This window comes from Acomys minous (assembly GCF_964271855.1).
Source record: "Acomys minous genome assembly, chromosome: 8".
Taxonomy (NCBI): domain Eukaryota; kingdom Metazoa; phylum Chordata; class Mammalia; order Rodentia; family Muridae; genus Acomys; species Acomys minous.
The window spans coordinates 88419586-88432071 of NC_140489.1; the positions used below are offsets into that span (position 1 = coordinate 88419586).

Genomic DNA, 12486 nt, shown 5'->3' on the forward strand with positions numbered 1-12486 from the left:
TCCAAGCCCACAGTGAGACACTGTCTAAAAAACAAACAAACAAAAACCCAAAATCAACCCCCAAGAAAATGCCTCCATCAGATTGGCATGTGGGCATGTCTGTGGGGCATTTTCTTTCTTTCTTTTTTTTTTTTTAAGATTTGTTTATTTTATGTACATGAGTGCTCTATCTGCATGTACACCTGCAGGCCATAAGAAGGTATCAGATCACATCATAGATGGTTGTGAGCCACCATGTGGTTGCTGGGAATTGAACTCAGGACCTCTGGAAGAGCAGACAGTGCCCTTACCCTCTAAGCCAGGCATTTTCTCAATTAATTATTGATGTGGGTTGTACCACTCCTTGGCAAGTGGTCTTGGGCCGTATAAGAAGGCAGGTCGGTGAGAAGGCTCGGCAGTTAAGAGCACATACGGCTCTTGCTTGAGCTCCTTCCCTTACTGCATTTAATGATGAGCTGTCACGTGGACCCATGAGGAAAATAAACCCTATGCTTTTGGTCATAGTGTTTCATCACAGCAATGGTAAACCCTAATTAAGACAGTGGGGGACATGGAAGGCTGGAGAAACATACAGGATCCTAATGACTTCTAGGTACACAAAGCAAACACCCCTATGGCAGAAGCACTTTCAGGGATTAGGCATAGGGATGGGATGGTACCAGAAGAGACTAATGAGAGCTCAGGCCTGCCTCTTCATAGCTGCTGCCCCTGCACCTGTTCTTTTGGATGTGGCTTTCCTGCTACCTTGCTGATTAAAGCACACACCACACACACACACTGAGAGAGAGAAAGAGAGAGAGAGAGAGAGAGAGAGAGAGAGAGAGAGAGGAGAGAGAGAAAAAGAGAGAGCACGAGCACATGTCACAGTCAGACCTGCCAAGAATAGTCATCCTTTATTTTCATAAATGTTTCTTGGCATTAGGTGGATATTGCAAAACAGGCATAGAATATGTGCAGACACAGTGGCAGCTAGAAGGGTACCCCAGGGGCCGAGTTTGCCAACAACAGCTGGACGCCAAGGACCCACTTTTGCTAATGATTGGAGAGGGACAGAGCCACAAACAGGGTACTCACAGCAAAACAGGAAACTCACAGGCCTTGGTTTATTTGATCATTTTAATATGCCAGACCAATCAACAGGAAGGACGGAGCACACACAAACCTGTATTTGCAGCACGGAGGGCAGATGTCCACAGCCCTGGGCATGCACGTATCTCCTGTGGAATCAGGCAAATCAAGAATGCATAAATACCACAGCACAGCCAGACTTGAGGGGAGGAGGAGATCACAGGCCACAGGGGACCATGCTTCAAAGGCAGCCGGAGGCATTAAATACAGGGCCTAGACGTTATAGTCCACTTCACCGTACACATAACTCGTATGTTAAAAGTAAGGAAACCATGGTATATACGTGCAAGCGGCTTTGGTCAGAGAAAATGAACAAGGGAGGTTGGGGCCATGCACAGGAAGGGCTTGCCTGTCTACTCTCCATCTTCTTCATCTCCTACCCAGCCCACAAAGTCACCTGGGATCACAGAATAAATTAGCTGGTCTCGGGAAGGTGCTGAAAAGTCCTGTCTGGAATCCTTGAAGACCTCTGGGCCCTCGGTGGGCAGGAAGAAGCCCTACAGCCGAGAATACTTGAACCCTTGGACGGACCCTGCTTGGACTGGAGGGGAGAAACATTGAACTGATCAGGCAGAGGAGGGAGCCGCAGCCGGCCAGGCCAGGCGGGTGTGATGTGCTGCCTTGGACCGAGGTTCCGGGAGAGCAGGAGGGATCATGGAGAAATCCACTTTTGCAAGCAAAGCTGAAGATGGCTAGGACAAGCCTGTGTTTCTTCACAACTGTCCACAAGCCCATTCCCCTCAGAACTGGCTAGCACTGCTGGGGTCACACTGCAGCAACCGGACAATGGACGGGTCGCTCTTGGCACCTTTGATGAATTCTTCCAGGGACAGTTTGCCTGAGGGATGGACATGGGAGAAATAGGATTAGCAGTGCTTTCTTCCTTTCTTCCTTCCCTTTTCTTTTCTTTTTGTTTCTTTTGCTTTATTTATTTATTTTTTAATATTTATTTACTTATTTTCATGTATGAGCACTCTATCTGCATGTACACTTGCACACCAGAAGAGGGCATCAGATCCCAGTATAGATGGTTGCGAGCCACCATGTGGTGGTTGCTGGGAATTGAACTCAGGACCTCTGGAAGAGCAGTCAGTGCTCTTAACCACTGAGCCATCTCTCCAGGCAAAAGCTTCTGTTTTGTTTTTCTAGACAGGGTTTCTCTGTGTAGCCTTGGCTGTCCTGGACTTGCTTTGTAGACCAGGCTGGCCTTGAATTCACAGAGATCTGCCTGCCTCTGTCTCCCAGAGTGCAGAGTGCTGGGATCACAGGCGTGCACCACCACGCTGGCTTAGCAGTACTCTTTGTTCTTTGGGCTTCTAAAAGGGTTGGGACCACCCTCTGTTCAAAGTCTGGAGCCTTCTGGAAAATGGACACTGTCCAGTCTGCACTCGCTTCTACAGCATTTGCAATGTGTTTTTAACATACAGATATATACACATTTATTTACTGTGTATGTACGTATGTGGGCACACATGCCACACTGAGATACATATGTGTCAGAAGACAACTTGCAGGAGTTGGTTCTCCTTTTACCATGTAGTCCTGGGGGTGGAGTTCAAGTCAGCAGAGTTGGTAATGAACTCTGTGGCCTGCAGCAAACTGCCAGCCGCACCTGGAGGCCTGGAGAGCCACCATGATCTGGGGCAGCCGGGGAGATAGGACCAACTCCAGGTGCTGGTCAAGTCCATTTCTGTTACTGTGATAAAGTCCCCTGACCAAACTGGGCACTCCAGAGGCAGAGCAGAAGAATCTACTGAGTTCGAGGCCAAAACCAAAACCAAAACAAAATCATAAAGAAGACTTCTGAGGTAACTAGGTTGAGATTCCCAGAGCCTCCTGGCATGCAGACCTGGCCAGCTCCAGGGCATGATAGCGACATCCTGCCCACCTTTGCTGTCCTCTTGTTCTGGATCCTGTCTGTACCCAGCTTCTCTGACAGCCCTGCCCCCTCCCCTCCTAAGCACTAGGAGCTGACCACTGGCTTACAGGGCAGATTCCAGCCCAGTGGCCGCAGCCCTGAAACAAACAACTGGGCCATGCATGCAGTGGGGCTGCAGTCCACACTCTGAAGCTGGTGAGGCTCCTGGCCTTGATAGTCAGAACCTATAGCCATCCAGGTTAAGTGTGGCAGCAACATGGCGCTTCTTTGGCCTCACATGCACACAAGTGGATTTATCCCCATTTCATGGAGAACAAAACCAAGCCTTGGAAATGGCCATGCTGTATGTAGTACAGTCTGTCGGAATCCAAGCCTCCATGATACACAAGAGAGGGAAGAACACTTCTGAAACTGGCTCAAAGGCAGCACTAGGCAAGAGGCTGGCTTGCTTTGTGGGTGAACATGTTTTGAAAAGCATTTGCTTGCTGTCTGGAAAGCTTTTCGCTGTCTACAGATCTTCGGGAACCTTGAGTCCCTGCTGTGCTCCGTCCTCAACTCACCTGCACAGAGCACTTGAGGCTCCGCGTGGCACTTTCCTGTGCATTAGCGTACATTTAATCTCAGCACAGCCCAGGGAGCCCTTTCTGTCCTTAATGTTGCATTTCTTGTTGGAACAAAAGCCAATCAGTCTTGGCTCTACAAAGCCACGGACGGGCAGAATCAACACACTGTGCAGCTCCCTCACCCTTGCTGGGGAGGACACAGGGCATGTCCTCACGACTTCTCACCACCTCCCTTCCTCCTGCGACCTGCTTTTTTTGCAGCTGTGGTAGGACCTCAGAGTCCTAGGTACTCTATGGCCATAGGCAGTGAGGCTTTTATGCTTGATGACCCCTCCCCCATGAGTGGCAGGGGTGTCTCACATCTCAGAGTGATGGCAAGAGAGGCCTGACCAGGCTCTCAGGATCCCATGACTCAGATGCTGTGATTCACAGTGTCTCACCTCTCAGGCCATCAGTATACCTGCCTCTCCTTCCCAAATATACCTGTGGAAATAGTGGGTCCACTCCCTCCATGTGTGCTGGCTACTTTTATGTCAACTTGACACGAGCTATAGTTATCAGAGAGGAGGGAGCCATATTTGAAAAACTGCTTCCATAAAATGTCGGAATGCTAACGTGTGGAGCATCTTTTCTTCCTTCCTTTCTTTCCTTTTATCTTCCTTTCTTTGTTTTTGTTTGTTTGTTTGAGACAGTGTTTTCTCTGTGTAACAGCCCTGGCTGTTCTGGAACTCACTTTGTAGACCAGGCTGGCCTTGAACTCACAGAGATCCTCCTGTGTCTGCCTCTGCCTCTCAAGTGCTGGGATTAAAGGCATGTGCGCCATCCCTGGACAATAGGGTATTTTCTTAATTTACGATTGATGGGGGAGAGCCCAGCCCACTGTGGGTGGTACCATCCCTGGGCTGGTGCCCCTGAGTTCTATAAACAGCACCCCTCCATGGCCTCTGCATTAGCTCAGGTTCCTGCCCTCACTATTTTTGATAATGAACTGGTTTTGTTTGTTTGTTTGTTTGTTTTGGTTTTTTGAGACAGGATTTCTCTCTCTGTGTAGCCTTGGCTGTCCTGGACTCACTTTGTAGACCAGGCTGACCTCGAACTCACAGCGATCCACCTGCCTCTGCCTCCCGAGTGCTGGGATTAAAGGCGTGCGCCACGACCTTGGCCATGAACTGTTATATGAAGTGTGAGTGAAATAAACCCTTTCTTCCTCAAGTCGCTTTTGGTCATGGCGTTTCATCACAGCAATAGCAGCCCTAACTAAGTGAGCATGTATGAAGCTTACAGCTCAGAGGGTCTATTGACATGCCTCTGGTCATAAAGCCATTAGAAGGGCACAGGAGGCAGGCCAGGTGTCCCTGACACTGATTTCCGTTTTCCTTCAGCATAGCGGAATCAAGTGGGCTGGGAAGGACGCAGCAGGCTGAGGAAGGGGCAGGGCTGCAGAGGACAGAGGGTGTATGCCAAGTACATCTGTGCCTTCAACAGTTTCCCACGAACACCCAGTGCTCCCCCCCCCCACCCCCCGTGCTCCTACCATCATTGTTTGTGTCCATCTGCCTGAAGATCTTGTCTGTTCGTTTCTCAGGCGTGGACTCATCTTCGGGCATTTTCATCACGGAGGACACCATCTTGTAGATGGCCTGCAGGGAAGCACGTGTGAGTGTGCTCGGGAGGACGGAGTCTGACTCAGCCCACTGAGAAGCACAGACGGGGCGGCATGCTCCCTGGCTGTGTCAGGGACCCTTCTGCCATCAGAACGGATCTCACGGACAAGATGTTGGGCTAAGGAGCCAGGAAAGGTTAAGTGATGTTCAAGAGCACAGGACACAGCTGGGATGGCGGAAGAACGGAGAAGGACCCCTGGGCTGGAAGTGGGTGGGGATAGAGATAGGGCCCAAAAGGGACACAGGATATTTTGGGGTGGGGTGGGGCTGGCAATGCCCAGTGCAGGAGGTCATGGGGACAAATACAGTGAGTCCTGCCTACCTGTGGGTCCTGAATCTGCAGATTCAACAAACTGCAGATGAGAAATATTCTAGAAAAAGAAATATTACTGGAGGTACATGGACTTTTTCTTATTATTTCCCAAATAATATAAACTTTCATTAACATCTACATCAGCTGCATTAGGAACTGTATGTATGTAACAATCTATCTATCTATCTATCTATCTATCTATCTATCTATCTATCTATCCATCTACCAATCATCTATCTAACTAGGTGTGTGTGGGGGGTCGGTCTCATTTGGAAGTTCATTCTCTTTTACCATGTGGGTCTTAGGGATCGAACTCGGGCTGTCAGGCTTGGTAGCAAGCACCACAGAGCAATTTCACTGACACACATATAGAGATGGTTTAAAGCATGGAGAGGGAAGAATGCAGGGTGCACATGAGCATCACTCCCATGAAGGACTGCCCACTGCTTCATCCAGTACTATGTCATTCTGATTTTTATAGGAGGCAACTCAGTTGTGTGTACGTCATACCCGCGTGCAAGCAAACACCTGTACAGAGGCTGGAGGGGAACCCTGGTGTCTACCTCATTTCCTTTTGTCTCCCACTGAACCCAGAGCTCACCATTTTGCCTAGGCTGCCTGGTCAGCAAGCTTCTGGGACTTACCTGTCCCCTAGTCCCAGGGTCACAGGCATGCTGAGCCACTCCTGGCTTTTTGCATGGGGGCTGGAATCTGAACTCAAGTCCTCATGTTTGTGATCAAGTGCTCTTACCTACTGAGCCATTTTCCCAGTTCTTGCTCTGATTTTTAAAAAAAATATTTATTTATTTATTTATTTATTTATTTATTTATTTATTATGCAGTATTCTGCCTACATAGATGCCTGCATACCAGAAGAGGGCACTAGATCTCATTACAGATGGTAGTGAGCCACCATGTGGTAGCTGAGAATTGAACTCAGGACCTTGTGAAGAGTAGGCAGTGCTCTTAACCTCTGAGCCATCTCTCCAGCCCCACTTGCTCTGATTTTTTGTTTTGCTTTGTTTTTTGTTTTTTTAGTCTGGGTTTCTCTGTGTAGCCTTGGCTGTCCTGGACTCACCTTTGTAGACCAGGCTGACCGAAAACTCACAGAGACCCACCTGCCTCTACCTCCCTGAGTGCTGGGATTAAAGGGATGCACCACCATGCCCAGTGCTCTGATAATTCTTAAGCAATCACCTATTTGAGCCTTGGGTCTCATTAAATGAAAAAAAAAAAAGACCCATTTTATAGGATTGTGAGGCTAAATCTGATGGATGAGCTCAGCTGGGGCCTGATGTCCAGCAAGCAATCGATAAATGCTTGGCTTTTATTGTAATTCTTTGCAAAGACCTGCAATCCTTTATTGTACCAGATAGCAATTGCGCTAAGGCATGACCTGGCACCATGGTGATTATAAGGCTGGGCGTGGGGGTCTTGGCTCCCTGCGCTCCCGCTCGCCCTGCCCAGTGCCGGTACCTGCACGATCTCCAGCATTTCGCTGCGGCTGATGTAGCCGTTGCCGTCCAGGTCGTACATGCTGAAGGCCCACTTGAGCTTCTGCTCCAGCTTGCCCCGAGAGGTGACACTCAGCGCGATGATGAACTCCCGGAAGTCGATGGTGCCGTCGCTGTTGGTGTCAAAGGTGCGGAAGACGTGTTCGGCGAACTTGGAGGCATCGCCGTAGGGGAAGAAGTTGGCGTAGATCTTCTTGAACTCGTCCACTGTCAGGTGGCCCGTGGGACAGTCCTTGAGGAAGCCTTTGTACCACTCCTGCAACTCGTGGTCGGTGAACTCGGTGTGCTCCCGCAGGTCCTGCAGCACCTCAGGCCGCAGCTTGCTGTTCTGCTTGCCCATGGCAGCTGGCAGTGGAGACTAAGCCTGCGACACAAAGACACAAGGTCAGCGGCGGATGCCTGGGAAGGTCTGGCTTCCTATCACATCCCACCACCAAGCTGGTAAGCAACATCCCGAGTGTCTGGTGCCACCGGGCTAGAGCAGTGGTTCTCCGCCTTCTTAATGCTGCAACCCTTTAATACAGTTCCCCGTGTTGCGGTGACCCCAACCATAAAATTGTTTTTGTTGGTACTTCATAACTGTAATTTTGCTACTGTTAGCTGGGTGTGGTGGTGCACGTCTTTAATCCTAGCATTCGGGAGGCAGAGGCAGGTGGATCACTGTAAGTTTGAGGCCAGCCTGGTCTACAAAGTGAGTCCAGGATAGCCAGGGCTACACAGAGAAACCCTGTCTTGAAAAACTTTTAAACAATGCTGTTATGGGGCTGGGAGTGGTGGCGCACGCCTTTAATCCTAGCATTTGGGAGGCAGAGGCAGGTGAATTGCTGTGAGTTTGAGGCCAGCCTGGTCTACAAAGTGAGTCCAGGATAGCCAAGGCTACACAGAGAAATCCTGTCTCAAAACAAAACAAAACAAACAAACAAACAACAAAATGCTGTTATGAGTAATAATATAAATATCTGATATGCAGGATGGTCTTAGGTGACCTCTGTGAAAAGGTCATTTGACCCCCAAAGGGGAGGTGACCCACCTGTCTGCTGAGCTAGAGGAACTTGAAAGCACAATAGTGCACTCTCTGACTTTTAGCACGTCAGGAGGTACGAAATGGTTCTACAGAACATGGCAAGACCCAGAACACTCCAAGAAGAAAGAAAGAAACATCCTTTTATGGCAAGGCACAGTCTAACTTGGAGCATGCGTGCAGAACTGTGAAAATAAAGGTAGGGGAGAAACAAGCTAAATGCAGCACTGTCAAATGTCAAACAAGGATTAAAAGAGGTTCAGGATAAAGAGGAACCCTTCAGCTCACCAGCTTGGGGAAAAGGGATCCCATGGACCCAATCCAGACCCTTTGCTCTGAACAGGTAGTTCTTTTTCTCTTGCTGCATCCTGTGTGTTTGTTTTTTCATGTCACAGGTATATTTGCGGATGCCACGTGGTAAATGATGCTTGGGCAGGCAGATGGTGATGGTTTGTGTTCCCACCTAACACAGCTTGGCTAAATTGACAGGTGGACTGACACTCCTCCCGAGTGGACTCAGGGAGCGGTCAGTGCCGACGTAGAGCGGGCTCACGGCTCTAGCTTTTCAAGGTTTTATCTCATTTATCAGCAATCCTAATTTTATAAAAAGTGACAGTTATCAACCCCATTCCTACCCAGACTTCTTGGCAAATCTGGGTATCATGGGGACCCAAATATTCACTGTCAGGACTGAGGCTTCATGTGCCCCCGGGCCCCCCTTCCCCCTCCACACAACTGACTGGGAAAGGTCACTGGCAAACACCATGCTGCTTTTATTCCTAGAAGAGAGGCACCGGGAAACCGCTAGGGAGCCCCTGCTCTTTATGCTTTTGAGACATTGCTCCGGCAGGTTGGTTTTAGAATGGGCATCGATCGGTCGGTGAATGTCGATCTGAACGCTAACAGTTGAAACAGGCCCCCATGGAAATCCAGGGCTGCGCTCCATTGGAAAGCAGACCTCACTTGCAGTCTCCCGCAAGGCCCGTGTGCGAGGCCCAGCCGTGATCTGCCACTGGACATTAATACTCTCTCACTCCACTACCTCGGTTTTGGTTTCTTACTTTCACAGTAACACACCGGCATAGCCCAGCTCCTTCTGAAGCACACAGAAGGCTGAGGGTGGGTGGGTGGTTTTCCCTACGCAGGTCTCAAAGGAAACACTCACCTGCTTCGAGGCTTACGGACGCCAAGCAGTAGGGCCTGGATCCGGCTAAGGAAGATGACACACGCACTTCAGTATTACCTGCCACTTCCTCCTCCTTCCCCTCCTTTCCAGGTTGTTACTTTTTATGTACAAGTTTCATTACTTCTCTATACGCTATGATAGATTTAAAGTTCCTTTTCCAACACAGACACATGGCAGCTCGATATTGCCTTTCAAAACACACACCTACCTGTCTAAAGACATTCCTACCTGTAGGAACCACGGAACAACAGACTCAGATATCCATAGTCTCCTGATAAGAAATAAGCATCAAGTGAGCTGGCCCAGTGGCTCACACCTGGAGTTCCAGAACTGGAGGGCAGAGGCAGAAGAATCACGAGTTCAAGGTCATCCTGGACTGCACAGAAAGTTCAAGGCCAGCCTGGGCTACAAGAGCCCCTGTCTCAAAAACAAGCAAACAAATTAATTAAAAGAAAGATAGCAAGCCGGGCAGTGGTGGTGCATGCCTGTAATCCCAGCAATCAGGGATCTGGGAGTTCAAGGCAAGCCTGGTCTACAGAGCAAGTTCCAAAACAGCAGGACTACATAGAATAGCTGTGTCTCAAAAAACACGGAGAGAGGTGGGGTGTGGCAGCACACACCTTTAATCCCAGCAGAGGTAGGTGGATCGATGTGAGTGCGAGGCCAGCCTGGTCTACAAAACAAATCTAGGACAGCCAAAGCTACACAGAGAAACCCCGTCTTGGCAGGGGGTGAGGGGGGAGTGGGGGGGGGGGCAGAACAAAACAAAAACAGAGAGAGAGAGAGAGGGGGGGGAGGGAGGGAGGGAGGGAGAGAGAGAGGGAGGGAGGGAGGGAGGGAGGGAGGGAGAGAGAGAGAGAGAGAGAGAGAGAGAGAGAGAGAGAGAGAGAGAGAGAGAGAGAGGCAGAACTCAGATGCTGGGGGAGCTGCATAAAGAGGCACAGATCCTCTTGAGTCTCCTCCTGTGATGGTTAAAAGGCAGACGCTTTCTCTTCCTGCTACACTCACTTCTATCAAGGTCCACAGTCTCCTCTTTCCTCTTCACCTACAGAATGATCTTAAACCACAAGTCAGACAACCTCTCCTAGGCCAGACGATCGATCAGTTTCTCACTGGAGATTGAGTTTGGCAGGGTGGCCTGTGCTGGCCGGAAGTAACCCCAGAAGCCATACCCAGCTCTGAACAGGAGCCCACGAGGCTAGCTTCTCCACTGCAGAGTCTGCCCCCAAGAGGACTAATGTGGCTGCTGGCCACTGAGGGTCATGGCAAGCCTAGGATAAGCACAGAGCTAGCTGCTGTCCAGGGGGCCCACAGCCCAGTGCTCTCTGATCCACGCCTCAACATGGAATAAGGGCATGCTGTGATTCTTCGGGAAGAGATAGAAATGCCCTAGTTTTATTATAGATAATTCACTTTGGAAACCCAATTAACGAGACACACACATAAAACTGAAGCCACACTGGGGACATGGAAGTGGAGGTAAGAGCAGGGCAGCCAACAACGGGGCCATGGTTGGTCACAAGAATCCCTAAGCAGAGAAGGACAGAAGGTCAAAAAGGAGCTGTCCAGGGGTCCTCCAGGAACATGGGTGGAGAAGGAAGGGAGGGAGGGAGGGAGGGAGGAAGGAAGGAGGAAGGACAGTGAACTGAGCCCAGGATGGTGTCTGCTAGGATGTCACTGTGACAGGCCCTTAGGCTGGAGACACAACTATGTGAAACAAGGTGGGCAGTGGGACCCCAGAAAACAGGGCAGATATTGGGGTGGTACGAGGTGAGAGGTAGAGAAGCTGAGTTGGACCAAGCTGGAGGTGGGGTGGGGCTCCTGCTCAAATACTGGTATTGGAGAGAGAAGGCCCTGGACCCAATGGACCCGCGCAGCTAGAAGGCCCTCACCACTGAGCCACTCTCCTCATGGAGAGACTTGCACTGTGTTTCTGGACTGGTGTCCACTTAGGAACTCCACACCTCAGAGACACTCTGCTAACAAGGAAGCTGACCCCCAGAGAGCTGCAGAACCCCTCATAAGTGAGCAAGGGCAGGACTCCAAGTTGCCTGGCTATGGGAGCGTGTGGGAGGGACAGGCCCAGGACGGCAATGTGGTAATGGTTGCATTGTTGCTTCAGCCAGCCCTGAGCCTGCCGCTTCTCTTCCTGATCAGCAACCCCGCACCCCACAGCCTTGCCACAGCCCCTTGGTTTCCAGCTCACGCACACAAAGCCGCATCCACTCACCTCACTGAACACACATCGCTGCTGTGTCTGTGATTTATCACCTAACAGATGCTACCGAAATGCCAAACTCCTCGTACCCGCTCTGCGGATGTCTGCAGGGAGGAAGCTGTGGTGCAGACAGCCTTGGTGTTTTGGGAAGAGAGGCTTGATTTCCCAGCTCCTTCCCAAGTATTCCAGAGGCAGGAGCTCTGGACTGCAGGGCTGTGCCTCCTCCCTGGTGTCAGGCTGCTGGGCAGAATGCGTGCTTTGTGTTGGTTTAGGACACTCTTGCTGTTTTGGTTATAGGATGTGCTCTCGTGCGCTCGTACACACACACACACACACACACACACACACACACACACACACACACACACATTGACTCTGACATAGCTAGCATCCTAGAAGAGTCCAGACGACCCCCTTTGGATACAAAGAAAAAGGCTCAAGCATCAAAAAGAGCCCCGGGAGCCTCCAAACCATGTTTCAGGACTACCTCTGGGGTTCTGAGGGGCCATTAGATGTAGAAAAGGGAAGAGGAGGAAGGGTCTGGGACCTGGCTCTGAGAATAGCAATGGTTGGAAGAGCTACAGCTGCACCCAAACTCATCCAAAGGAAAGGTGGTGCCGGTGAGAACAAGTCTGGTCCCTTTTTTCCCCCCCCGAGACAGGGTTTCTCTGTGTAGCCTTGGCTGTCCTGGACTCATTATGTAGACCAGGCTGGCCTTGAACTCACAGCGATCTGCCTGCCTCTGCCTCCCGAGTGCTGGGATTAAAGGCGTGCGCCACCATGCCTGGCAAGTCTGGTCCTCCTTAAGAACCTGGGACCGACGGCATAAGCAGCATCAGATGATGAGGAGGAGAGGGTAGGACTGGCCCTTCTCTGAACCATCAGTAAAGAAGGGCACTGGATGAAGAAGGCCCAGCCCTGGAGGGACTGCATGGAGCAGAGTCCTCCCCCCGGCCCTGCCACGCCCCACTGTACTCAGATGGGAAAGCACATCTCTAGG

General features: G+C 50.5%; 1 protein-coding gene across 3 annotated transcripts in view; it reads right to left on the minus strand.

Moving 5' to 3' along the window:
- Positions 1-1098: 1098 nt before the first annotated feature.
- Positions 1099-12486, minus strand: part of HPCAL1 (hippocalcin like 1) — a 105218-nt gene continuing 93830 nt past the window's right edge. For all 3 annotated transcript variants that reach the window (XM_084793775.1, XM_084793777.1, XM_084793776.1), the window contains 3 exons: positions 7024-7425; positions 5105-5210; positions 1099-1966 (listed from right to left, as the gene is read on the minus strand). In XM_084793775.1, coding sequence (XP_084649901.1) covers positions 1869-1966; positions 5105-5210; positions 7024-7401 — 582 coding nt within the window. In that variant the 5' untranslated portion in view covers positions 7402-7425 and the 3' untranslated portion in view covers positions 1099-1868. The remainder of the gene's footprint in view (positions 1967-5104; positions 5211-7023; positions 7426-12486) is intronic.